Source organism: Bos mutus, chromosome 13 (genome assembly GCF_027580195.1).
Source record: "Bos mutus isolate GX-2022 chromosome 13, NWIPB_WYAK_1.1, whole genome shotgun sequence".
Classification (NCBI taxonomy): domain Eukaryota; kingdom Metazoa; phylum Chordata; class Mammalia; order Artiodactyla; family Bovidae; genus Bos; species Bos mutus.
Genome location: NC_091629.1, coordinates 43010207 through 43037697, shown reverse-complemented (window position 1 = coordinate 43037697; position 27491 = coordinate 43010207). Strand labels below are relative to the sequence as shown.

The 27491-nt window shown below is 53.9% G+C and overlaps 1 protein-coding gene across 5 annotated transcripts in view; it reads right to left on the bottom strand.

The window, feature by feature from the left end:
* Nucleotides 1–371: 371 nt before the first annotated feature.
* Nucleotides 372–27491, bottom strand: part of PMEPA1 (prostate transmembrane protein, androgen induced 1) — a 55382-nt gene continuing 28262 nt past the window's right edge. For 3 of the 5 annotated variants that reach the window (XM_070381504.1, XM_070381502.1, XM_070381501.1), the window contains exons 2-4: nucleotides 6232–6386; nucleotides 3128–3181; nucleotides 372–2625 (exon numbers count right to left, since the gene is read on the bottom strand). In XM_070381504.1, coding sequence (XP_070237605.1) covers nucleotides 2077–2625; nucleotides 3128–3181; nucleotides 6232–6342 — 714 coding nt within the window. In that variant the 5' untranslated portion in view covers nucleotides 6343–6386 and the 3' untranslated portion in view covers nucleotides 372–2076. Of the gene's footprint in view, nucleotides 2626–3127; nucleotides 3182–6231; nucleotides 6387–13400; nucleotides 13515–13563; nucleotides 13649–27491 lie in introns of those variants that run through there. The other 2 variants (XM_070381503.1, XM_070381505.1) reach the window with 2 other exon arrangements.

The following is a 27491-nucleotide window of genomic DNA, read 5'->3' as shown; positions in this document are numbered from 1 at the left end:
GTCCCTGTACCTTTCAGGACAAACTCTAGGGATGTCTCTGCATGAATGATCTTTACAAAGAATCTTCAAGAGAGAGGCAGAGGTTAGGCTGAAGACCCCACAGAGAGGCAGGTTTTATTGTCAAGGGACCAGAACTTTCTGCCAGGCTGGTGAGCGGGCACTCAGACACCTCAGTCACCTATTGGTCACCATGTTCTTACAAGGTATATAATAGAAATAGTTCAAATGGTCAGAACTTCAAAACTGTTCTCAAGTTTTTCAAGCAATAAAAAAGGTTGTTTAAAACAATAGTTATTGCCTCTTATCCTTTTCTTTTCTGTTAACCGGCTAGTTGGGATTCTGTCGAAAATGAAGAGACAGTTCTGCAGGATGGGCGGGGTGGGGGGGTGCTACTCTCTTGCCAGGGGTGTCACCCCATGGAATATTAGCCCGTCCTTGGTGGCAGGAAGGACTCTCATTTGCTCAACTCTCTCCCGGTCATCTCCATCTGCACACACACACGCCACCAGTGAGGGGTCCCACCAATATCTAAGCAGTAAAATCCTGGTAAACAAGAGTTGTGTCTGACAAAGACGCTTGTGAAAACACAGACACACAAAGACACTAAAAACGATGGTTTCCACAGGGAAGGGAATGAAAATGCGAAAAGAGAGAAGGGAAAGAATTCTGCTTCTACGTCCTAAAGCTTGAGTTTGTGTTGGTTTGACAGTTTTTCTCATTTTCACCCTTTTGCAGTGTCCTGGGAGAAACCTGGGCATACCGCTCTTTCGTCTCTGGTCTTCTGGTTATGGGCCTGTTACGTGAGAACTGATATAAAGACAGGGGTGAGGTCATGCGGCTAGTCCTTTGGGCCTTTCCTACACACCAGCAGGCTGCACCACTCAGCTGGTGCAGTGTGGAGCCGGCTGAACTGCCGAAGCATCCTGCAAGCCTGAGCCACCTAACTGCCTCTGGCAGGGCTCTGGCAATGCAGGCAGGGAGCACCTTGGCGAGCCCCTTCCTATGGGGACCTTCATGGTTCAAAAAAGAAGAGAAAAAAAAAAAACACCCAAAAACTAAGATTCCTTCAGTAACAGTTAGTCTTCATTTCGGGAAGAGCAAAGCCCACCTTCCTGGAACTTGGGGCCTGGAGTTAACTTTTCCTATTTCATTTGCGATCCAAAGGCTGTCCTGGCCCAGAGGAGGGCTAAACAGGTCTCCTTCAGGAGGGAATGTAGACCGAGGTAATTACCTATCACTAGATGAAGGCTTCCACTCTGCAGGAGGTCAGCCCTGGGGAGCCTCTCTCCAGCCCCAGCGTGGAGCCCACGCTCTGCCTGAAGTCGACCGGGATATTCCGACATTTCTCCCTTAAAAGTCTTGACACACGTGGATAGAAGTTTCCATCAAACAAGCACTGACATATTTATATTAAAAAATAGTGCAAAAGCTCAACATTTATATAAATAACTCTAAACCCCTGCTTTGTAGTTTTTTTTTCTTTACAAGGTAATACACACTTTCTCAGTTGGCACTCAAAAATTGCCATTTTTTTTTTCTCTTCTAGTTCAGAAAACAACTTTTTTTTTTGTAATAGGCCTCTTCTAATACAAAAATACTCCTGCCCTCGCACATACAGTTTCTCTTATTTTATATATATTTATATATATAATATTGCAGATCTTTAAACAAAGGTTTTGTGCAAATATGTCTTTAAAGTTAAGTGAAATCATCATAAACAAACAAAAGAAAGTAAGCATTCACGCACGCAGCTCAACTAGAAACAGAAAAGACTAGTGTAGAATATTTTTTTTTTCTCTTTTGCCTTCAAGACACAGCTCAACAAAGAAACGTGGGGTTGTTTTTTTTTTTTTTTTTTTTTTTTTTTTTTTTTTTGCAAGCTTTCTTAGCTTGTGCATTCAGACCAGACAGAACACGTAAATATTTATACACAGAGAGGTGGGGGACGGGGGGAGGAGGATGGTTACGCGTCGCATTTTCTGTGTGTCGCCCCGGCCTCCTCTCTCTTTTCTTTCAAGAAGTGCGGAGTGATTTACGGTTTTTACCTACTGCGGCCCCGGCCCGCCCTCGGGACTCCTAGAGGGGGTGTCCCTTCTGTTTATCCTTCTCTTTGCTCCAGGCCGCTGTGCTCTCCAGGGGGGCGATGTGTGCGGGGTGCAGCCGGGTGCCCTCCAGCAAGGAGGCCGGCCCGCTGCTCTGCTGGTGCTGGAAGGTGGAGGCGCCGGGATAGTGGCCGATGACCTCGCTGTAGGTGGGGGGCGGCCCCTCCATGCGCCCGCCGCCCCCGTAGCACGTGGCGCTGATGCCCGAGTTACTGCTGGGGGGGCAGGGGCCGCCCAGCATGGCACTTTCCATCAGGTCGCTGTCGAAGATGGTTCTGTTCGGGGGTGCGCGCACTGACTCCCGGTTCAGCTCCAGCTGCTGCTCGGGGTCCCGCAGCTGGAGCGTGCAGGGGCCCTGGTAGGGTGGGGGCTCCTCCCCGTCCGACAGCGAGATGGTGGGTGGCAGATCGATCTCGTGCTGCAAGTACGGGTAGGTGGGCTGGAAGCGGTGGAAGCGGTCCCGCTGGGCGAAGGCGGGCACAGCCAGGCGGTCGGTGGGCCGGGGTGGGGCATACACCTGCGGCTGGAGGGCAAGAGCCAAGTGAGGGTCCTTCCCCCACGTGCAGCAGGGCCCAGCGTGGGGGTGGGGGTGTTGGGGAGTTGGTGGAGGGTGCTGCCTATGACTCTGCTCTCTGGGGAGTGAGGATGGGGGTAGGGAGCGGAGCCCGGAGTCCAGCGCCTGATGCCTGGAGAGCCCTGGAGTGTCACACAGTGGCGTCACACGGTGGAAAGAGGGGCAGCCCGAGTCCTTCGGTGTCGCAGAGATTAAGGGCTGCTTGCTGGGGCTGGGGACCGCACAATGTCCTGGCGGGGACCATCCCGGCTGCCCAGGAGGGTTCTTCAGAGAAGAGTAGGTGTGGGCCTCGAGCAGCCACTCTACTAACAGGGGAGGTGCCTCCAGCCTGGGGAAGGGAAGCTACTGGGCAGAGGGGCGTCCACGACAGCGGCCTCGGGAGCAGGGGACGGAGGGAGTCCCCCTCCATCACTTGGGAGAGTGATGGAGGGTAGGCAGTGCTAGGACTCACCTCTGGAATTCCATTGCCTGACACCGTGCTCTCTGAAGGCCACAGGCATCCTTCCTGTATGGGTAGAAGGCCACAATCAAGATAATGAACATATCCATCACCCCAGAGTTTCCCTGGGGACCTGTTTTCTTGAGGATCCCCAGATAAGGCGGTTATCACCGGCAGTCTTGGGGGGTGGAGGGCGGGGGGCGGGGCGGGGGGGGGCATCGCCTGGAAGATTGTAATTTCTGATATGGCCGTTAGGGGGCTCTGTGAGTCTCAACACCATCCCATCAGGAAAGCAGTTACGCCACACAGACTCACTGGGGTCTAGTTTATTCCCGGCGTGTGGATACAGAGAGCAGATACATACTGTTACTGTTAATATGGTCACCCAGGGCCCTTTCGGTACTGATGTTAGGAATGCCTTGGTGCCAGGCACTGTGCTCAGCTCTTTAAAGCACTAACTCAATTCTACCGACAAAACACCATGGAGCTGAAGGGCATCTGCCCAGCTGCTAAGAGGCAGGGCTGGGATCCAAACCTTTTCTGCTGCCTCCAGACTCATTCCGACTCAAGCCGGCCCTGGCAGGCTCTGTGGCCCCCGGGTGGGCCCCTGGCACAGCCCACATGGGCATCAGGAAGACAGATGAGGGCACACCTACCTGCTCCCCATTTAAGTTGGGAGCCCTGGAAAGAGGTGCAAGCAGCCAAGGTCAGCTTGGATCAATGTGAACTTGCCTAAAACCCCTCTGTGAACCCCTCCATTCAAGGTTCAAGCCATGTCTGCCCACCCACTAGCCCAGGGAGTCTCCACTAGGGAGCTTAGGAATACACCAGTCAATGCTGCGAGGCCCCACTGCAGGCCCCAGGATCACCGCCATCCTTGTCACCTGACTAACCCCAACTTGTGCACCTGGAGGTCACCTCCTCCTCCAGGGAGGCTTCCAAGGACCACCCACCCACCAGAGGCCCCTCCCCAGGCTCCCACAGTATCTCTGCTCCTGTGCCAGCCCGGCCCCGCTGTGAGTAACCCGGCATCAGCTTGCTGCCCTGCACCTGCCCCCGGCTGAGTCTTAACTTACCCTGTTCCCTGACTCAGTGAATGGCCCTGACACCTTTCCAGGTCCCAGTGCCAGGCCCATGCGCTGCTTCTGGCAGCTCCTTCTCTCACCCCCTCCACTCCCCAACACTTCCTTCTCTTCCTAAAAGCATCCCTTGAAAGCCTGTCCAGCCTGCTCATGGCTTCTCCATCTAGATCAGGGGTCTTAAAGCTGACTGCATCAAGGGCCGGGGGGTCTGTCACACCACTAACACGGCTGCTGCCGGTGAAAGCAGCCACGGTAAGAGTCCAAGGGAATGAGCCAGGAGAATCTGATGGAGCGGGCAACCGGCCCAGGTCTGTCTATACCCAGGTGGCCTCCGACCTGCCCTCAGCTGCAGACTTCGAGCTGCGATCTGTCACTGCGGTGGCTGGCATCTCCGCTGTCATCATCATGCGGTATTTTCTAGCTTCTCTGGCGCAGCACCAGCTGGGACGTGTGGTCTCAGGGCACAGGGCTTACCTGAACATGAACCCCACCCTCTGACAGATGAGGAAATGAACTCCCAGGGGTCGCCCTGAAAAGAGGCCACAGCAGGACAGCTATGGCAGGGGTGGTCCCTGTGCCAAGCAGACAATGGCTGTCTCTGGGTCTCTCTGGGAGGTCACGGGGCCCCAAGACTGTGCAGATGTGCCCTGTCTAGCAGGAGCCCCAGGGGACCGCTACACGTATTTCAGGTCTAACAAGCCTGTGTTTACCCAGCCAGGCATCCCCAGGGGCCCGTGCAGGTGGCTGGTAGATGTCGAGGGGTACTTTCTTTTAGCCTCAGATGTTCAGGAACCAGAACCTGGATCCTGGCCTCCATCTGTGCACGAAGTCCCAGTGCTGCCCACATGGCTGTCCCCTTTCCATGGTGACCAGGATCCCTCACATGGGAACCTCTGCCATCTCCCCAGCTCTCACCACTAACATCACCCTTCCTGTGACCATGCGGGAGGATGGGCAGGAGAGAGGCTCGCCCCTCCCATTTTACAGATGTGCACACTGAGGCTCAGAAGGGGTGAGATGCCCCGCCCTGGAGCACAGCTACCGGGCTGCAGTCTTCCCATTTGTCCAGAGTACCCTCTTTTGCACCAGGATCTGAGAGGGGTAAAATAGGCCTCAAGCTGTTGCTTAGAAGCTGTGTGCTGGGGCTGCTGCTGCTAAGTCGCTTCAGTCGTGTCCAGCTCTGTGCGACCCCATGGACGGCAGCCCACCAGGCTCCCCCGTCCCCGGGATTCTCCAGGCAAGAACACTGGAGTGGGTTGCCATTTCCTTCTCCATAGAAGCTGTGTAGCTTCAGGCAAATGTTCCCGCCTCTCTGAGCCCCAGTTTCTCCTAAGATGGGCAGATCACTAAGTGCAGATGTGGCAGTGCAGCTGCTGGCTCCGTCCCTTGGGCAACAGCACATAAACACATAGGTGAGCCTCAGATGCTTCTGAGCAGAAGCGCAGTGCCCTCGGGCACACTGGGCCTGGGGGTTGGGGCGCCCCGTGTTCGCGGTTCAGGGACCTGAGCAGACGTGCTCCTTGCCCTGGCAGCCTGGCGACGTACACAAGCAGAGATGCCCGAACCCGCCAGGGATAGGCCTGCCAGCCCGAACGTGACCAGAGACGTCCCTCAGAGCTGAGAGGCCACGCTGGCCGCCCCGGCCTGCTTCTGTCACTGCCCCCCCAACACAGGCTCAAGGACGTGCTCCCCGCAGAGCCCGGGGGCTGCCCTCTCTGTGATCTGCAGCCTGCCAGTCACGCACCTGCTCCTGTCCAGGTTGTTACACTCCACCTCACAGGTGTGGAGATGGAAACTGTTTAGAAATGGACTCTGCACCGCCTCCTGGTCCATCTGCTGAGCAACACCCACCGGCAGGCAGGGGTGGCCCGAAGGCGCAGGCGAATGAGGGGGGACGTGGGTGCTGAGATCTGGGGGAGGGCGAGGGCCCATCCTGCTGGGAGCCGCTCTGTCTGCCCCAATTGTGAGCACTCAACCCCAACACCACACGCACTTGATGGGGGCATCCAGGCCCCTGGAAGCTCAGGCACTCACCGAGGACAGGGCATCTTCCCTCCTCCTGCTCTGGCTGTGCCGGCCGATGAAGGAGCGAGCGGACAGCTTGTAGTGGCTCAGCAGACACGTGATCACCACCACCATCACCATGACCACCACCACGATGATGGTGATCTCAACGAACTCCAGCTCCGCTGCAAGACCAAGGGGACATGTGAGACGTTGGGGATCCCAGAGCAGGCAGGGGCTCGGGGCCAGCTTTCCTGAGCACCCATACACCCCAATACACACACACACACCAGCACACGCACCCCAACATCCCTATACGCCCCCAACACTCCGCCACACCCATACCCACAAACACAAACACAGATAACACACCCACGCACAGACATATTTATCACACACACGACGCACAGAGACACCACCCTCGACAGGATGGGAGGGTATGAGGGCCACCCCCACCTCAGACGGGAGGGTATGAGGGCCACCCCCACCTCCAGGAAGAGGCCTCAGAAAAACCACATTCCGGGAGGTTGCAAACACTGCAACTCTCATTTCTTTTTTTGGGGGTTGTTTTGTTTTTTTCCCCCAGAAAGCGGAAAAACCCTCAAGTGCTGGAAAAGGAAAGAGGTTATTTTGATCCTGCCAGAGTCGGGGCGGTTTCTGCTGACTCGAGCGGGTCTGTGTTGGGGCCGATCGGCAGCTGGCCATGCGCCCTGCCAGCAGAGCCCCCAGCAGTGGCAGGTGAGAGGCTGGGGGCCCGGGCAGTGACCTGGCTGCAGGGGGCTGGGGGGCACAGCCAGCCTCCCCTGGTCTGAGGCTGCCCACGGACAAGCCAGGAAATGTGTCTCCCCAGATCCCAGAGGGCAGGCAGGAAGACCCTCCCCGCCCCCCTGCCCCTTGGCACTGACAAGCAATTAGCCGAGGTCTCCCCAGGGGTACAGGTTCAAGCTCAGGGCCACTGACTCAGCGCTTCCTCTTTTCAGACAGACACAAGGAAGCTGGAGGAGTGGGGGCGGGCGAAGGGGGGCCTGGAAAGCAGGCAGTGAGGTGCGCTGTGTCCCGTGTGCCATGTGCCGCTCACTCGGGCCCTGGCCGGGGCCTGGGAGGGCAGCCCCTCCTGCCACCAGCCTCTGCTTCCAGCGGGAGATCGACGCATCCCAGGTGGACGTTCCTGCTGGTTCAGCAGAACCCCTCCGCACGCAGCCCGCCCACCGCCCTCTCTGGAGCCCTGGCCACCCCTTCTTCCTACCCAGGCTCTGCGGGACACCCACCTTCTCCCACCATGTTAAGCCTTTTTGCCCAGGCGTGCCAAAGTCTGCCTGATGCTGTTAGTTGAGTGGGTCTGCCCCCTGGGGGACCCGTAGCAATGTCTGAGGACACTAGTGGCTCAGACTGGTGGCACTAGTGACACACTAGTGACACAACCGAAGGCGCTCCCAGAATCTAGAGGGTGAGAGCCAGGGTGTTGCTTAACAGCCTACAGTCCATAGACCACAGGGACAAAGAATGTGCCGGGGCTCAGCGTCTGTGCAGCGCTGAGCCTATATACGGTTGCCTTTTCATTATCCCGCCTCACAGGTGAGGGGACCCAGGTTCAGGTCACGTGACAGACTGCTCGCTGGTGACTCCCTCATTGGATATGGGGGTGGGAGCCACATCCTTATCTTGCCCTGGGAGGGACCAGGAGGGACGATGAAGTAGCCAGGGACTTCGGTGAGTCCCTCCTGATGCCCTAGTAGGCTGGGCCCCGCCTGGCGGGAAATAGGACAAGCCTCAGACCCTCAGAGGGACTCGTTCCCTTTCCCGCCAGGAGGGTGCGGGGCCTGAGCTGGCAAAGGCCAGGACGTTGGCCTGGAACCCAGTGGCTGTGGCCACACCTCCTGCCTCCCCAGACAGGCTGGTCTGGGGCCTGTGCGCTAGGGCCTGGGATAAAGCTGCCCATTCAGGGGACACACAGGCTGGCTTTGTGCAACACCCACAACCCCTCCTCCAACACCGTGCACTCTTCACCCCAGCCTGGACTTGGGGGTAGGCACCCTTGCCCTCCTCCGCCCGTCTCCAGGGGCCCTGCCCACGCCTGGCCTGAAGCAAGGGAGGTGTCTGCGTCTCCGTCCCAGGCCTGGTGGCCTGCAGGCTCCTGGCCAGGTCGCTGCCCTCCTCCAGGTAACATCCAGTGAGGAGGTAACAGGGCTGGAGGTGTCCTATTGGGGCAACAGATGAGGCCCCACGGGCTGAGTGGGCGTGAACAAAGCCCACATCTCTCCTGACCCCCAAAGGGCGGGAGGACCTGATTTCTGGGGTGCAGTGTCAGAGTGAGAGAATCACCCCCAGAAAGGAGCCCAGGGTGCTGAAGACACTAACATGACCGCACTGGTTCCTGGGCCACAACCCCACACAAATCCACATGGGGGACGACGGGGCGAAATTCTCAGGAGACCACGAAGTGCTTCCAGGCTCTATTCTGGAAGCCAGAGGCCTGGGGTCGTGGCCAGAAGGGAAGGGAGACTCCTAAGGGTTGCAGAGTCCCTGAGGTGGCTCCAGGGCCGGCACAGCACTCCATGGGGACGCCCAGGCTGGCTCTGTGACCCTCACTCACTCTGAGTCCATCCCGCTTTCCCCACATGGAAGGGAGAGGCTGTGTGGGGCCCACATGGTCAGCACTCAGGGAACACTCCCTCAATGTGACCATGGTTAGTAGGGGCTCCCCAGCACACCAGCCAAAGCAAACAAAGACAGTCCAAACCCATATGTCTGAAGACAGAGGGTCAAGCAGGACCCAGCTGGATATTCCAGGGTGTGCAAAGACACGGGGTCTTCCTAGGTGGTGTTAGTGGTAAAGACTCCACCTGCCCATGCAGGAGACGTAAGTGATGGGTTCAGTCCCTGGATCAGGAAGATCCACTGGAGGAAGGCATGGCAACATGCTCCAGTATTCTTTCCTGGAGAATCCCATGGACAGAGGAGCCTGGCAGGCTACAGTCAATGGGGTCACACAGAGTCGGACACAATTGAGCGACTGAGCATGTGCAAAGACATGGAGACATGGGGACAGGGGGATTGAGGGGGTAAGGAGAGGCCCCCCAGCCAACAGGTGATACATCCCAACCCATAAGGCAAAAATAAGCCTAGGCTGGGTGTCTTGACCTTGGCCATGGGGTGAGGGGGCTCTGGTCCCCTGGATAGCACAGTGAACTTTCACACTCAGGGTGCTCCTTCCTAGAGACTCTGCCTTCAGGGGACATGAACTCACCTCTTTGGGACATGCATCAGAAAGCATCTGCTGGAATACGGGGCAAATGGGGGCCTGAGGGCATTTGCATCCACAGTCCCGTCCCCACTGAAGCAACAAACAGAGCTGTGGGTGGCCACCCTCTTAACACAGGCTGTGCTGTCCACTTGCCCCAAGCTCCACCTGGGCCCTAGTTCTGCTTGACCTCATCTGCCTGGCCCCTCTGGATCTTCGTGCTCAGCTCCTCACTCCTGCTCCCACTGCAGGAATACACTAATTGAGCAAGAGCTCCTCATCAGGTCCACAGGGTGCTCCAGACATGCACTGCTAGCTGAAACCCCAGCAGGCCAGACAGCTCCCAGGCAGGCTGGGTCAGTGCAGCCATAATTCCCCATCTCTCCAGAACCTAGAAACAGTTGGTGAAGCTGCCTGGCCTTTAACACCGGCAGCATATTCAAAGAATTTTAAAAGCAACGAGAGGCCAAAGTCTGCAGGATGGGTGGCTTCTAGACTTCCAGCCAAGAGAGGAGTCCCCAAGACACAGAGCCACACTGATCCTGCCTCAGCGTCCTCAATCTCACAGGCTCCCTTTACCTGGACGTGGGACCAGGTGCCCGGCACACTGGCGGAAGGCATAGGTCCAACTGCTGCCCCCTCCACTCAGTTCAAGTCTCCTGTGACCACGGGGCTCACAGCAAAGCCTGGTCACAAACAAAGGGGAATCAGAGCAGGAGGGGGTGGCGGGCTGGTCCCCAGCCCAAACTCCCTGTTGTCATAGCAACCACTCACTGGGACTACAGTCAGGATGCTAACATGTACAACACGTGCACCACCCTGCGCTGAGCCCACCTCCCCCAGGTCTACGAGCGCCATCACCATGCTATTGTGTAGACAAGCCAACCAGGGGACAGACAGAAGTTCCTCCAGATCAAAGGGCAGGGCCGGTCCCAAATCCATGAGTGAGAGGGGAAAGGGCCTTTATCTCCTGATAAATGCTCCCAGCTTTCCCGAAGTATCTGTCAGTTCTCCCACCTATGTGGGAACACCTCAGAAGATGCCTATCCTTCCATCTGCCAGCTGCTGGCCGTGTGACCCTGGGCATATGCATCCCTGAGAGCTCCAGGAAAGATGAAAAAGTACATGTCAAGGGCTCAGAATGGGGCAGGAGACAGTGGGTGATCCACTATCACCACCGTCACAACCCCTACATGCCTTTGGGACAGCAGGCTCCCCTCATCCAGGCTGATGCCCTGGAAACACTGAGCATGCTTTCACGGGCCTCTGTCACAGGGTCAGTCAGAAAAGGTCACCCAGGGTGGTGGCTGGACTTAGGGGCACCAGTCCCGGCTTAGAGGACCTGTGCAGAGAACAGGAGTCTTTGGGGAGGAAGCATCACACTTCCCTCATTCTGATCTGGGCGTCAGGTCCGCTTCCCATGGGGCAGCGGTCCTGTCATTTTTCTTGGTAATTTCCCCTTTGGGGCGGGTGATGGATGCAGCAGGTTCTCTGGGGGTGGCCAAGCCCATCTTCCACATGCAAAGTAAGGTCACTCTTATTTAATTGAGGGTCTTCTTTCCTCATGAATAACTTCAAATTAACAGCTTCGTCCGCCTCATTGGAGCAGCCTGACTGCTTTTGTGTCTCCTCCTCCAGAGACGGATGCAGTCACTTTGAGGTGTGCACACGGGCATCTCTGGTCCTTTTCCAGCTCGCCTGACACTAGTGAGGGGTAGCGTCTGGGAGCCCCCTCAGGGCCAGGTGTGGCCCGAATCTCTTTGGGTATCATCATATTGAATCCTCAGCTGCATTCTGTGAAATAGACACTAATATGACCCCCGCCGCCAACTTTACAGATGAGGAAACTTGAGGCTGCGAGACGGGAGATGACTGGCCAAAGGCCACACAGTTCAAGACCCCAGACCCCCAAGCCTGTGCTTTCAGGGATGGGTTAGGCCAACAGCCCCACACCCAATGGTCCTGGGTACCGTGGTCCCAGAATGTCAGGAACAGTGTTGGTTCAAGTCAGGCGCTTGTGTGGAATGGGACTGGTTTCCAGGGTAGATCGAGACTGCCTAGAGGATCACTTGCCATGTGGTCCATGAAGCCAGTATCTTGCCCAGTGGTCCCCACCTCCCCACCAGCACAGAGGAAAGCCACAGGATGGTTGTTAGAAAGGCCTCATGCCATGCATTCGGGGGAGCTCTGGGCACCTCCCACGAAACTGCATAAAGACACAGCTGCCTTCTCCTCTGTCTCTATCTGAGTGCCAAGCGCCTGTCCAGGACAGGACATCCTTCCCCACTTAGTTCCCACAAACCCCCGAGGGGCAGTGTCGGTCCCGTCAGGCCAGGAGTCAGAGAGCAGTCCTGACCCCATGGCTTCCTTCCCTGGCAGCTGGGGGAGCCAGGATGAGCTCTCAGAATGCGTATTTTAAAATAAAATTAAACTGAATAAAAATTCATGTGAGGCTTTAAAAGGAACCCAACTCTATCAAAATATAGTTCTCAAACTCTCAACCAGACTTTCGATAAAGAACATACAGGACCACACAAGTGACCTGGGATACTAGCACATTAAATGCGACCAGGCAGGTTTCCATGGATAGGAAGTCTGTGGTTTCTACTGGCGACCGGATTGCAAGTAGCTGCTGATGCCCTGTGGTTTGGTACCTGTGTTCCTGTTAGGGGTGGTTAAGGTGAAGATGCAATTCTTTTGCAACCAAGTTTATGGCTCCCTGTTCTGAGTGATGGAGCCAGACCAAAACCAAACGCAGGAGCCTCAGTTCAAACCCCTGTCTGGCTGCTTCCCGGCTGTAAATGGGGAGAGGGCTGGTGCAGAATTTGCCATGCAACGTGTGGGCACAACCGTCACTGGGTTTTCAGTTAATCATCGGAAAAGCAGCCGGATGTTGGAGATCTTTTCTCTTTCCTTGGCTAGAGAGCTGGGCCAGAGTCCATCCAGCTCCTGCCAGCCCACAGGAGGTTTCCAGACCAGACGACCCCCTGCCGCCCCCCGCCCTGTGTCTGCTCCGGGCGGAGGGGCAGCCGGCGTGCTCCCTGGTTAACAAGCAGTCCGTGCAGGCGGCCCTGTCTGGCCTCCTGGCCGCACACTGAGGAATTAGGAATTGGCACTGTCTGAAATTTATGAAAATCTAATCTCGTTAGGCCTGCCTGGATGAGACTGGCCGGGGCAGGCCTCATTGTCATTCTGAGGAGCCCCAGCCAGCCTGGGGTTCCTGCCATTTCATTTACTGCCCCTCCCCCCCACCGCATTTGAATAAGAACCCAGCTCCTTTTCCCCCCTGGAATTTCAAATAAAATTGAGCCAGACGTCAAAGGAATAACTTTCTGATCACTCCTGGTGCCATTTCAAACACCCCTGACGGTACATTGATTTCTTAGGGTAAGACCATTTGTGAGTAAAAGAACGGATCTTTCTCTTAAGGTTCGGGAGGTGGGCAGAAATCTAGGCCAGTTTTCTCATTTTTAAAGACAGACTGTACGCTTACCCAGCCCCTACTCTGTGCCAAGCATGCAGCTGGGCGCCAGGCGCCTGATAGCGGAGCACGTAACCATGAGTACTGTCCACGACGCTGTCCAGTGTTGGGTGCAGGGCGGCGGGGGAAAGCCTTGCACTGGGGCCTGGGGCTCCCCGCACTGCTGCTCACGGCAGAATTCGGAGCACTGATTCAGAACACGAAGTGTGCCCCCAAGATTCCTGGGTTCAAATCCCAACTTTGCCACTTTAACTGTGACCTCAGGCACATCACTTAGTGTCCTCATTTGGGGGAGAAAACACAGAGGGCTGACCCAGTCCCCATCCCATCTGGCTGTGGTGAGAACTGTATGGGTCAGTTTGCAGCCACAGACTCAGGTTGGCAGCGCCTCTGCGAGGAAAACACCCGGGAAGCCTCATTATGTGGAATCCGGAACCCCATGCCCTGGGCCACACCTATCCTCTGCCCCACACAGACCTGAGCTGGGCGGTGGAATCACAGTGGCTGGAGAAGGCCCAGCAAGGCGGATCCCTCTGCCAGCACCGTAGCTGACAGATGGTGCAAGCTGGGAGCATCTCTGAAAAGCAAAGTAACAATCTCTCAAAACTTTCAAGCGAGAACTCCTGACCAGACAAATCACCTCCTGGGTATTTATCTCCACACGCAGGTTTCCTGGGATTCTCTGCCTTTAGCTCTCTGCTCTAGTGAGGATTTTGTTCTGTGCTCTGTGAAAAAAAGTGAAAAAAAAAAGTGAAAGTGTGAATCGCTTAGTCATGTCTGACTCTTTGCGACCCCATGTACTGTTGCCCACCAGGCTCCTCTGTCCGTGGGATTCTCCAGGCAAGAGTACTGGAGTGGGTTGCCATTCCCTTCCCCAGAGGATCTTTCTGACCAGAGCATCTCCTGCATTGCAGGCAGATTCCTCATCATCTGAGCCACCAGGCAGGGAAGCCCATGTGCTCTGTAAGAGGACCAAATACAGCCCACTCCAGGGCCTTTGCATGAGCCCCTCCTTCTGTCTGGAATGATCTTACCTACGAGCCTGTGCTTGCTCCCCCCTCACCTCCTTCCTGGTCTCCATTCCAGTGTCACTTATACAGGAAGCATGCTGAGCATCCTGTCTGCATCAATGTCTGCCCTGGTCTCTGGGACCCATGTCCCAAGCCTGCTTCACGGTTCTCTGTAGCCCTCATCAGGGGCTTGTGCCTCTCCCTCCCAGAACGCCAGTGTCCATCGCTCATTCTCTGTGTCCCCAGCACCTTCCCTAGGGCAGGCACACAAGAAATGCATGGCATAAAGGATTACAGTGTTCTCAAGTATAAAGAGGAGTGCAGGAAGGCCCACTGCAGGTGAAAAGGCAAAATCCCTGGGAACCACTTGAAGTCCGCCCCCTCCAAGGGGCTAACACAACCTAGGAAGGCGCTGCTAGCAGATTTGTGTACAGTGACAAATTACACACAGATTTGTGCTTCTTCCTGAGCAAGAGAAGCTATCCAATGAGACGGGACCATCCTTGTTTAAAAAAGCACAGACGTGTATTTTTAATAAAAGTGATTCGGGTGAGGCATATGAACTTCTGTGAGTGACTACATGCAGCTACATGGCCCAAGGGTCAGGCATGGTTACCCTGGGGGTGCCCGAGAGGGGATGGCTCCTTCCTTGTAATACACACTCCTGCACACTCACCTTCGAGCACGTGCAATTACATTCACAGTAAAAGAGACAAAGCATCTGTCGATCTCCAAACCAGGTGGCTGGTCCCTGGAATGGGGCTTCCCAGAGGTCTCCTGGCAAAGATGCTCTCATCTTGGGTCTGGCAGCATTTCTCGGGGTTGGGGGAGGCTGGGTCAAGCCCCTCAGTCTGGGATTGAGGGCAGTGGAGCCCTGGCCTCGGGTGCCTCTGATGGGCCCTGGGAGTTTAGGTGCTGAACTAGGGTTGCTCTTCGTGGGGCAGGCGAGGTGCCCTGGCTGAGGAGGCCAAGGTGATAACCAGGTGCCAGGTGGTTGTCTAGTCCCCTCACCTGGAGAGGGGAGACAAGTGTGGCTGAACACAAAGCTGCCCTGTGAGACTGTGTCTCCCGACTCTCTCCAGCACCAGCTGAACTGACAGCCGCTCTGGGGATGAAAGTGTTGTATTGTAGAGCAAATGGGACGACAGAAGATGGGCCACACTCACACCTCTCCCTCCGTCCACCTGAGCCACCTCCAGCCTTTCCTCCCCTGGCTGACTCCTTCCCTCCCTTCCCTCTTCCCCCACTGGACTGCGCCTGCGTGCACAAGTATGTATGAACACACACACACTTTTCTGCTGGGCTTCCCCCTGACCCCTCCCTGAGCTCCCCAGCATGCGGGCATCACTCTCTCAACTCTTGTCTACCCTACTCTGCTCAAGAGCATCTCAGGATGGGAGGACCAGATGTCAGCTCTGTGGCCTGTCCAGTGGAGCCTAACAGAGAAGGCTCCACACTGGCCTGTCCCGGTGTCGGTGGAAGCATTCGGAAGCCCAGGGGACCATACAGTCAAGGTGCACTAAATAGCCAGCAGATACAGGGCCAGGTTTAAAGGATGTGAACGATAAGTCTTCAGTCCCACATACCCTTCTGTGCTGTGCATCTCCTTTAACTAGTAAGACACCTAGTCCTGCATGTAGGCGAACTGCCTTCTTGAACCCAAGTGGCAAAGTGTGCAGAGCTTCACTCATTTTGGGGCTTCAGCCCACACATCCCGAGGTCACCTTGCAGGAGGTCACCTGAGAGAGGGCTGCAGCTGGGTGATGGGTGAGCCCTGAGTCTCAAAGTGTGTGTGTGGGAATGGGGAGGTAAAATCAACTCCAGGGCGAGCAGAGGGCCTGTGTAATCATTTTAGAGCCTCGTGATTAAACGCTCCTTCAATAAGGAAAGACAAAGCCGTGCCTTTTATCTTTCTTGCTATTACCCAAATGGAAAGAACTAATGGGATTTTTTTTCCTATTGTCACCGACACTGAACATCTTTAAACACCCACTGTCAGCAAAATATCAATCACCGTTCGAGAGTTATTGGCGGAATGGAGTGAATTTGCGGTGAGAGAGAGCGGTTTCTGTCAATGGACACGGAGCTGCAATGGAAAGTTATTTAAAATAAATCAAATGCGCTTTGTTAATTGAGGAGAGGAGGAGTGGGTGAGTGAGCTGTCTGTGGTGGCAGCGTCAATGACCGTAATCAGCTTGGAAGGCGTCGTGGCAGGACCTATCAAAATCTAAAAGGCACGCTACCTTTCCAGCTTGCAATTTTAACTTCTAAGATTGTACCCAACAGAAAAATCCGCAGAAGGACCTGAGAGCATACACGTATAAGGACACTTCTGCGGGGTTTTTTGTGACGGTGACCAACCAGAGACCATCTAAATTCCACTACGCTAACCCTCGTATATATGTATCTCACTGTCTGGGCATTATATGACCCCCAAATCCCATTCCTGGGCATGTATCCAGAGAAAACCATAATTCAAAAGGATGTATGCACCCCAGTGTTCACTGCAGCACTATTTACAACAGCCAGGACATAGAAGCATGTCCATGGACAGAGAAATAGATAAAGGAGACGTGCTACATACATACCATGGAATATTACTCAGCCATCAAAAAGGAACATATAGTGCCATTTGCAGAGACTTGGATGAAACTAGAGACTGTCATACAAAGTAAGTCAGAAGGAGAAAAAGAAATATCATTTATGCATGCATGCATGCTCAATCATGTATGACCCCAGGCTCCTCTGTCCAAGGAATTTTCCAGGCAAGAATACTGGAGTGGATTGCAATTTCTTCCTCCAGGGGATATTCCCAACCCAAGGATCAAACCCTGTCTCTTGCGTCTCCTGCATTGGCAGGTAGATTCTTTGCCACTCTGCCACCTGGGAAGCCCGTATCACTTATATGTCGAATATAGAAAAATGGTACAGATGAACGTACTGGCAAAGCAGAAACACAGTCACAGCTGTAGAGAGCAAACTTATGTGTACCACTGTGGGAAGACGAGTGGGACGAATTGGGAGACTGGGATGGACATACACACACTATGCATAAAATAGATAACTAATGAGAACCTACGGTTTAGCACAGGGAACTCTACTCAGTGATCTGTGGCGACCTCCATGGGAAGGAAATCTAAAAAAGAGTGGATATGTGTAGCGGTATAACTGATTCCCTTTACTGTATAATAGGAACTAACAACACTGTAAAGCAACTAAACTCCAATAAAAATTACGAGCACACAAAAAGACAGGTAAATCCTACAGTGGGGTTTCCCAGCCTTGGTGCTACTGAGATTTGGGGGCTGGATAATTCTCTGTGGTGGGGCCTGTGCACTGCAGAATGTTTAGCAATATCCCTGGCCTCTGCCCACTAGAAACCAGTAGCACCATCACGGTCAAGTTGTGACAACCAAAAGCGTCTGCCGACACTGCCCAGTGTCTCCTGGGGAGCACAGAACCATGCCTGGCTGAGAAGAGCTGACCTATATAGGTTTGAGGATGGATGGCTATTTTTGCAATTATTGCCGAGAAATAATGAAACTGGAACAGTATCTATAATATGCACCCATTTTTATAGCAAAAACAAGGATAAAAATCAAATTGTTCATGATGACTACTATGAAAGAAGGCATCTATCCTTTATACTTTTTGTATTTCTATGTTGGTTGCATTTTTTATAACACACACGGACAGCTTTAGTTTCACCAATCCTAATTTACATACGAAAGAGACCGGGGCGCGTGCGCTTGTGTGTGTGTGAGTTTCCGAACATGGTGACAACGTGACTCTGGCTTGCCCTCGCCACTCGGGAGTCACCGTGTGCTCCTTGGAAACCAGCAGTGTTTCTCTCAATTACTGATTTTCAAGAGCCTGGTGTTTCCCAACATGAGCTCAGAGGGGCTTGGGGGCAGCGCCAGGAGAGGGGATGTGAAGGGGGCTTGGTCTCCAAGCCTCTCTGACAAAGAGCTCCGCTCTGAATTGGCCCACAATGCGGCCGGGATTGAGCCACTTCTCAATAGCTCCTCCATCAAAACGGTGGCCGCGTGCTGGGGGCCTTTGGGGTCGGCGGGACCGGTTTGGTCAGGATGGGTCTCAGCGCCAGCTGGGGGTGCCCGTTTCCATTAGGACCACAAACAGCCCAGCTATTCTAGGTCTCATCCAGGGCAGAGGCAGGAGATGCAATGATGGTCAAGGTCACATGGCAGGAGAGGCCGGAGAAACTGTGAGGGCAGAATGGGTTCTCCTGCACCCCTGGGCTCTCTGGAATGGAATCGGATTCAGCAAATACCAGGAGCAGGGTGAGCAGAAGCCCTGGAGCTGGCTGCCTGGGCCCAAACCCCAGATCTATCCGTGGCCAGACGTGTGACCTAAGGACATGGCTAAATTCCTTATCAAGTGCCCAGTACATGTCAAGTAGCCCATAAGCATCAGCTGTTATCCTCAAGGACTTGCATGACTCTCCTGGGACCCGGGCCTCCCACTTTTCACGACAATTGCCTCCTGACAGCCTGCACGGTCCTCTCGGCCCGGCAGCATCTCAGCTGCCCTCTGAGCAGAACCTCTGCTTCCGTCTGGCAGGGCCTTTGCCCAGGCTGATCCACCTGCCCGGGACACCTTCTCGCCTCCTGTTCCTCCTAATCCAGCTTCTGATCCCAGGTCCAACTGCCCCTGCAGCCACTTCCTTCTCTGGCTTTCTCTGGCAGTTGTAAGCTCTCCCATGTAACTGGAGGCTTCTTTTGTAAACAGCAGCCAGCTTATCTGCTATGACTTCCAGGAAAATGCATGTCATGACTTAGCCATCCCTTGGTCTGCGTCTTACTGTCATTGTCCGTCTGCCCATCAGCATGAGGTCTCCTTGTCCTGCAGCCTCCCCACAGCCAGCATGAGACTGGCAAGCAGGAGCCTTTCTGCCCAGTCTTTAAAGGACTCCTCTTCAACCCTCAAAGCCCAGCTATGGTTACTCCAGAGCAACTTTTACATACTATTACAGTGCTGAACCCTGGCCATCACCATGTGGGACTCCCAGCTCCAAGGAAGGAGGCCATCCCCTTTACTGGTCTCTCTCTGGTATCTGGCCTATCCTGGTGCTCAGGCAGCAAAGAAACTTGCATTGGTCAACACACAGTCAGGCAAGCAGCCAGAAGCCTGGAACATCCAGAGCAGTGCAGGGGCTCGAGATGTAGACCTACAGTGGGGGGCTGGTGCTAAGATCAGCCAACAAGGAGTGGCAGTTCTCACCTGCCTTCCCAAATCCTCTGCTTGGAGCAGAAGGGTACCTTGTATTACGCACTCAATCTGTCTCCCCACCCAATCCCATATAATACATTCAAGCCATAACTTCCAAATGTGGCTGTATTTGGAGATGGGGCCTCCAAGTAAGTGATTAAGGATAACTGGGGTCACAAGGGTGGAGCCCTGGTCCTATAGGATTAGTGTCCTTATGAAAAGAGACATCAAAGGGAATTCACTGGTGCTTCAGTGGTTAGGACTCAGAGCTTTCACTGCTGGGGCCTGGGTTTAATCCCCGAGTTTGAGCAAGCTCCGGGAATTAGTGATGAACAAGGAGGCCTGGTATACTGCAGTCCATGGGGTTGCGAAGAGTCAGACATGACTGAGTGACTGAACTGTGAACTGCACTGGGGAACTAAGATCCTGCAAGTTGCAGAATGTGGCCAACAGAAAAAAAAAAAAAAAGAAGAGAGACCACAGAGCTCACTTTCTCTGCACACATGCCAAGGAAAGCCCATCTGAGGACATAGCAAGAAGGCAGCCGTGTATGCCTGAGGAAGAGCCCTCACTGGCACCCTGAACTTAGACATGAGCTCACTAACTAATAGTAGGAGCTGATGTAAGGAGACTGGCTGGCTGCAAGCTGTGGAAGTGGCAAACCTGCCCTGCGTGGGGGGCAGATGGCTGGGGGGTGGGGGGTGGGTCTGTGGAGACACAAATGTACCTGTGGGGATAGCAGCAGCCTGCCCACAAGCCCATGCATGACGCCCAGGGCCTCTGTGATCTTATTTTCCACGAGGGATGTTCTCTTCTGTGGTCTACTTCCAACCTCAGGAACTCTGCTGTCCCACACGATCATTCTAGGAGCGCATTCACCAAGCACCTGCTATGTGCTGGGCCCAGACCCTGGGAGCTGAGGTTTCCCAGGGTGATAAATAAATCCTGCTCTCCACAGCAAAAGGGTCCAGACCTGTGCTGCCAGAAACCTGGCTAAATTTATTTCTGGTACAGATAACTGATGGTCTGGACTCTCCCAAGGCCATTCATTCTAACAACACACCTACAACAGGCATGGCCCCAGCTCCCAGGGCTTCCCAGGTCTGAGCTGTCATCTCACAGACCTTTCCCAGCAGCTCCAGGGTTGGGGGGCTTAGTCCTGTGGCATTCTTGTCACACGGACAGGCAACCTGAGATTTGGAATTCACACAGATCTCTTCATGGGGCCTGGTATCCTAACTGCTGTCCTCTGGACCAGAAACTCAACACAAAGCCGCAGCACAAGCCACCACCTCCCGGTAGCCCCAGCTGAAGTGGTCCCTCACTCTGGCTCACTTCCTCTTGTCTCGTAACAAGAGCAGCAGCCGGCAAAGGCCGATCCACCAGGGGCCAGGCTGGACCACAAAGTGACACACGCACCACATGCTGGCCAGGGAGGTAGGATGGCTCATCGCCTGGACGTGGGATGGAGGTCCAAGGGAGCGTCCGGACCCAGGGGGAGAGTTTATTTATAGGCTTGGGGGGTTGGGTGGGGGCTCTAGGAACCAAGGAGGGATATACTGACAGTTGGCCACTGCATGGACCCCCTGGCTGAGAGGAGCTCAGGTTGCGGGGGTGACTGCACCCCTGCAGGACCCCGCCCCCCACGCCCCAGCAGGTGGAAGTATTAGCGTCTGTCTCTGCCTCTCTCCAAGGGCCCACAGGTCAGGGTTTGTCTGAGGGTGTCTGTGCATCTGTCTCCCACTGTTGACTTCCTATGTCCATATGTCCTTCTCTTTGAGCTCTCTTTCTGAGGGTCTCCTGTGGGTGCATGTGTGCACGTGTGTTTCTGTGTGTGTTTAAGATTGTCTGGTGTCTAAATCTGTCCAGTCTTTCCCTGTGGTGCTCATGAATCCCTTCCTCTTTCCTTTTTGGATGATGAACGAAGCAAATCCCCAGAGGGCAGTGACAAGCCTTCCAGACGCCAGACGCCTCCCCGAAAGCGGTTTGCCGCTCCATGGTCTCCACCCCACGGGTGAGGCTACTCCAGCCCTTGTATCATTTCCTCTTGAACATCTTCGAGCAGCAGAGAAATCCCAAACAATGGGAAGAACAAGGTTCTCTGAGGGACGCAGAGGCTCAAGGTAAGACTGAGATGTGGACCAGCAGGGCAGTGGGAGGCAAGCGGCCTGGTTTCAGACTTGAGTCCAGACGTCCCACCTCCTGTGTGTGTGACCTTGGCCCCCTGCTCTGCTTCCCTATCAAAAAGCACGGATCAGTAACAGCGTCACCTGCCAGGATGACTGAGGACTACCTGAGCCAGTGTTCATGGGGTTCTCAAGGCAAGCATACTGAAGCAGTTAGCCACTCCCTTCTCCAGTGGACCATGTTTTGTCAGCAAATTCTGACATTTTGAGCAAACTCCAGGAGATGGTGAAGGACAGGGAAGTCTGGTGTGCTACAATCCATGGGGTCACAAAGAGTCAGACACGACTTAGCGACTGAACAACAACACTAGCACCTCAGAGAGGCCTCCCAGTGGCCCCACCCCAAACATACTCACCTCTCACCTCACTCTGCATCTCCCGATGGCCAGTCTTGGCCACGAGGGGCAATGCAGTGTATGTTAGGAGCCTGGATTGTCTGCTCTTTCCCACAGGGCTTCCCAGGTGGCTCAGTGGTAAAAAATCTGCCTGCCAATGCAGGAGACGCGGGTTAGACCCCTGGGTCAGGAGGATCCCTTGAAGAAGGGAATGGAAACCCACCCAAGTATTTTTGCCTGGAGAATCCCATGGACAGGGGAGTGTGGCGAGCTACAGTCCATCCGACTCTGCAACCCCATGGACTGTAGCCCGCCACACTTCCCTGTCCATGGGACTGCAGAGTCAGATATGACTGGGCACGCACACATGCACCATGGCTCTAGGGGCAAAGGACAGTCCCTCCCTGGTCTGCTCGAGGACAGTAATGCAGCTGCAGAGTGCCCAGCGTGTAGGACAGCGCCTGATAAGAGTAACTGTCTTTATTGACGTGCCTGCCTGCTGACTGCTGATCTCACCTCAGCAGCAGGAAAGCTCCACGCAAAGACCCTTGTTTATCTCGTTCTCACTGAATCCCTGGAGGGCAACACCATGCTTGGCACAATATGCTGCCTTCAATTAATAATTGAAGGAGGAAGGAATTCACGTCCAAGGTCCACTCTCCAGGACTCACATCTCTCTCCCAGAGGCCAGGGGATAGATGGGTGTTGATGTAACGTGGAAGGTCTTTTCAGAAAACGAAATCTGCAACTACCATATGACCCAGCAATTACGCTCCCGGGCTTTTAGCCCAGAGAAACGGAAACTTATGTTCACACAAAAACCTGTGCGTGAATGTTCATGGGGTCTTTATTTGTCTCAGCCCCAACCTGGAAGCAGCCCAGATGCTCCTGGGCAGGTGAATGGTCAAACTTACCCTGGGTATCTCCGTGGCACAGAAACAACAGAAAGGAATGAACTATTGATACATCGAATGACCTGGGTGGATCTTTAGAGTCATGCCAAGTGGGAAAAAAACCCATCTCCAAAGGTTACATACGGTATGATTCCATTTATATAACAGTCTCAAAATGAAAAAATTATAGAGATGAACAGATTACTGGTTGCCAGTGGTTCATCTGATAAAATTGCATAGAACTGAGCATGCACACAGGCATCCACAAATGCACGCACACACATGCTCACTCACTCGGATGAATGAATGTACACGGGGGGAACTGGAACAAGGTCAGTGCATGTCAATTCCTGGTTGGGATACTGAACTATCACTACGGAAGACGTCAGCACCGGGAGAAGCCGGACGATACATGTAAGAGTTCTCCCTGTATCATTACTCACAACTGCATGCGAATCTACAGTTATCTCAAAAAGTTTAAAAAGAAAAGTGAGGCCGTATTGGGGCCCCGTCCGGTAGAGGGCAACACCAGCTACTTCAAGCCACCCCTGGGGTGTGCACAGCCCAGGCCTGGTGCTGGGCGAGTGGTTTACTTGTGGATGGGGGGTTAGGAGCCGAAACAGAAGCCGCTCCCCCTACCCCGCCAGCCTCCCTCCGTCTCCCGCTCACAGCATCTGCCATCTGGCTGTTGCAGCCAGCCAAACGAAACCATCTCTCGGCTGTCATCTTTCAACTTGCAGGTCTGGCTCCCAGGTTTGAAGATTAAATTCTAAACATGCCATTTAAAATTTAGAAACGAAGAAAGATTTTAAGTAACCTCTAAGCCCTGTCATCCCCCCAGCAAAGACCAAAGCACCTCCTACTTCTTTCCCAAAGGGAGGGAGAGCAGCTGGAGTTCCCCCAAAGTATCACCACATCCCCAATACAATCCAGGACCCCAATTCTGCAGGTCAAAGTGTCACATGTCCCCAAAGTAAAGAAGCACCGCTAAGTGTCAATGTGTTGCCAATGACGAAGTACCTGCAAGCTCTGCTGCCAGTCACCACCTCAGGCACAGAGCAGTCAGGAACTACAGGGGTCTGTGAACAACAGACCAGGGCATCTTGGGAGACACCTGAGTGTCCTCTCAAATACTGTTCACCTGTCTTCTCTGGAAACTTGGACTGGATCTGGAGTTGACCTGTCATGAGCACTGGTCCCTCTTCACCTGGGGTTCAGTCCAGCCCTGTGGTAGTTCTGGAGAAGCTAGAACACTCCAGTATTCTCACCTGGAAATTTCCATGGACAGAGGATTCTGGCAGGCTATAGTCCATGGGTCTGAGTACACAATATTTAAACTAATTATGATGACAGGGAGAGGAAGGGGTGGACACCTAAGTGGTTCAGAGAACCTTGCAGCGATGGGGGTCATGAATGAGGCTGGCTGAAAACAAACCTACGAGATGCTGGGCCTCTGGGGGAGGCAGCAGCTTGGAAACCCCCAATATGGTCAGACACAGAAACGACGGACCATAGAGGGAGGAGGGTTATTCAGAGTCACATAGCTACCTGGGCAAAGCTGGGGGTGGGGCCAGCATAGGCTTACCAGTCCCTTAGATATCAGCTGCCCACACTGGCATACCTGGCTGGGGTCAGCACGATGCACCACTCCAGAGAATAAGGGACATGATCTTGCCTGTCCTTCCATGAGCCTGCCTCATACTCACTGAAAGCCCCAAGGAAGCCTGGTGTGATGAATAAATGGTAGGCATGACTTCTGCCCATCAGACACACCAGTGGGGAGCATTTTAGCTTCTATGACTTGGCTGGGCTGTGCTATAAGCTTTACGTGCAAGCTATCTATCATTCACCTATCTACCTACCTATCAATTAATTATCTATACGTATCTATCATTCATCTATCATGTCTATGCCTTTCAGTCATCTATCATCTATCTCTATTATTCATCTATCATCTATCTGTCTGTCTATCTGCCAATCAAGGCTCCCAACCAGCCACATGTCCTCTGTCATCACCTACCTGGACAGATGCAGAGACCGCCAGCCTGCCCACAATCACACACTACCTTGAGGGCAGGCTCTGAGGGTAAAGGCAGTGGTTCTCACTGGGGATGATTCTGCCACCAAGGGACCTCTGGCGATGCCTGCAGACACTCTGGTCTTCCCACCTGGAAGGGGTACTGCTAGCATCACGGGGGGGAAGGGGCCGGGGATGCTGCTGAGTACCTCATAGCACACAGGACAGCCCCTCAGAGAGGGATTATCCTGCCCAATGCTGCTAGTGCCGAGGTCCAGAGACTCTGGAGTCACAGTGCCTGGTACATAAAACCTGCTCCCTAAACAGCAGTCAGGCAGCACAAGAGTCCTCGTTTAGGCTCAGCATGAAGACAGTGGCAAGGACGCGAGTTACACGTGGCTGGTTTAAGGACTAACAACAGCTCATTCTGTAAATCTGATGTGAAAATAGACAAATGATGGAAAAGCCCTTGCTCAATGAACACCCGGATTATACGTTTCTGAGGGTTAGAGATGGAGCAACTCCCTCTTGTCCTAGGCACACAGTAGGTGCTTCATAAATGCTTGTAAAAGATGCATGTGTGCTCAGGTGTGGCCGACTCTTTGTGATCCCATGGGGTTCTCCAGGCAAGAATACTGGAGCGGGTTGCCATGTTCTCCTCCAGGGATCGAACCCACATCACCTGCACTGGCAGGCAGATTCTTTACCACTGAGCCACCTGGGAAGCCCTGTGAAAGAGTACATGAGTGAGCATGAGAGAAAGCAGCCCGTGTTGTTTCCAGGCTCTTCTCTGGAGGATGGAGAATGAACCGACTATATGTGGGGCCTGTATCAGTGATGAAAAGGATCTCTAGATGAGATGTCAACCCGTAGGAAAACCAGGGTTTCTGACAACGTCTGGCTTCTGCCTTTTACACAAACAGCAGTCACTATCTGAGAGCCCTTTTACCCAAACACAGAGAGACTGTAAGCCCCGGTGCCTCTAAGAAACCCAGTGTCTTCACTCAGTCTTGACAGAGAGCTGCAGTGCCCCGGGTGGCCTGGGGTATAGCCTTCAGATGTAAAGCAGGGGCCCCTGATGGCTGGGGAACTCGGCATGGCCATCTTCCTGGCCAGTCTTCCTGAGCCTTGAGTTCCTACTCATCCATCCCAGGTTCTACCACCAATGGGGTGAGGCTGTGTCCAGGCCTACAACAAAGTGTGCCGTGATCGATTAGTGATGTCTGCCCCTGGCAGGACACACAAGAGACGCTGGTTCCAACTTCTGGTGGTTACAAGAAACGCTGCCTCACTGGGATCTACTATGCCCTCCAAACCTGCTGCCTACCTGAGACCCAAAGGGCACCCTGACCCTGGCATGGGTCTCCTTCCTGCCAGGGCAGTAAGGGGCAGTGGGCAAGCTGCCCTGAGCCTCTAATTCTAGACTCTACAATTTGCAGGTGAACATAAGTTTTTTTTTTTCTTCTTCTTTTCTTCTTCATCCTATAGAACGGCATCATTTGTGGCTTTCCCAGGTGAATCAGAAACTTCCCTACCTTTTAGTCAATCCTTGTTTTACAGAGCAAGGACTAAACCCTGATTCCTCCCCGATCCAGGTTTCACAGCCAGAAGATCCCCATGCCCTCACCATCACCCTTTCCCTGAGATTCTCTGCTCCACGTCTTTCCATTGCTGGCTGGGTCCACCCTTCAAGTCCCAGCACACATGTCAGCCTCTCTGAGAGGCCTCTCAACTCCCGTCCAGCACAACCTCTGGCATGGTCATGTGACCCTGTTTTAGTTCCTTCCTGGCATTACCACTGTCTGAAATAACTACTTTCTGCTCTCCCACTAGAGCCTGAGCTCCGTTGAGCATTGGCACAGACGCTTTTCAGTCACCACTGTCCATCTATAGCTGCCTCAGGGGCACACACAGTAGGAGCTCAACAATCTGATGGATGAACGCACAGTGTTCAGTGCCCCAGACACTGGGGTTGCCCCCCACCTCCCTCCACAAGCCGCATGGACACAGGCACCAGGCTATGTTTGGCTGGGAGTAATGGTATGTGGAAGGCTGAAGTTGGGAATGAATGCTTGAGTAGAGTCTGAACAATCTGGGTCATTTCTGGAACCAGCCCCAGAGCCAGGGGACCAGCTCCACCATCAATTTACCACCTGACCTTGGGCAAGCTGCTTCTCTCTGAGCCTCAGTGTTTGCATCCATAAAATGGGGAACGGACACCCATGTTTCCTTACAAACCTAAGCACGAACTCCCCACTGGTACGAGGTCCAGATCCAAGGTCTTCATATTAATGCCAGTTGCTTGCCCAGATGGGTCCCCCAAGACCAGCCTCCAACTGCCCCTTCTGACAAAGAGCTGCAAACAGCAACAGCAAAATGGGGTTCCTTAGCAAACAGCCCACTCTGAGAAGACCCAATGATGGGGTGAAGTACAGCTGCTGTGCCACGTTGGCATCCCCCCATCCTGCATTAAAAAAAAAAATTCCTTACAAAGTACCCACTGCCTACAAGAGTCAGTGTTGCCAGTCGCCAGGAGAAACCAACTTCTGGAGGAAGAAAAGTTCAATTGACGAGCTATAAATATTTCTGTTCAATTCTGCTGGGGAGCTGGGCTCTCTGGCTGAGCAGGCCCCACTGAAAAGAAAGGCGGCCCACCAGATTTGTTTCGAATTATGAAAATAGATGTTGTCTCCCAGCCACATCTGTTTTGCCTGACAAATGAGCAGCGATTCGCGTCCTAAATAAAGCCGCGCACCAAGGCAGTCTTGAAATTCCAGCTTCCCCAAGAAAAAAAAAAAAAAAAAAGGCCAGGCCTCCCAGATTTGAGACTCCGACACGAGACTTTTTTCAATCTCCTCTCTCAAGCTGCAGGCTCTTGGGGCGTCTGAGCCACGCGCA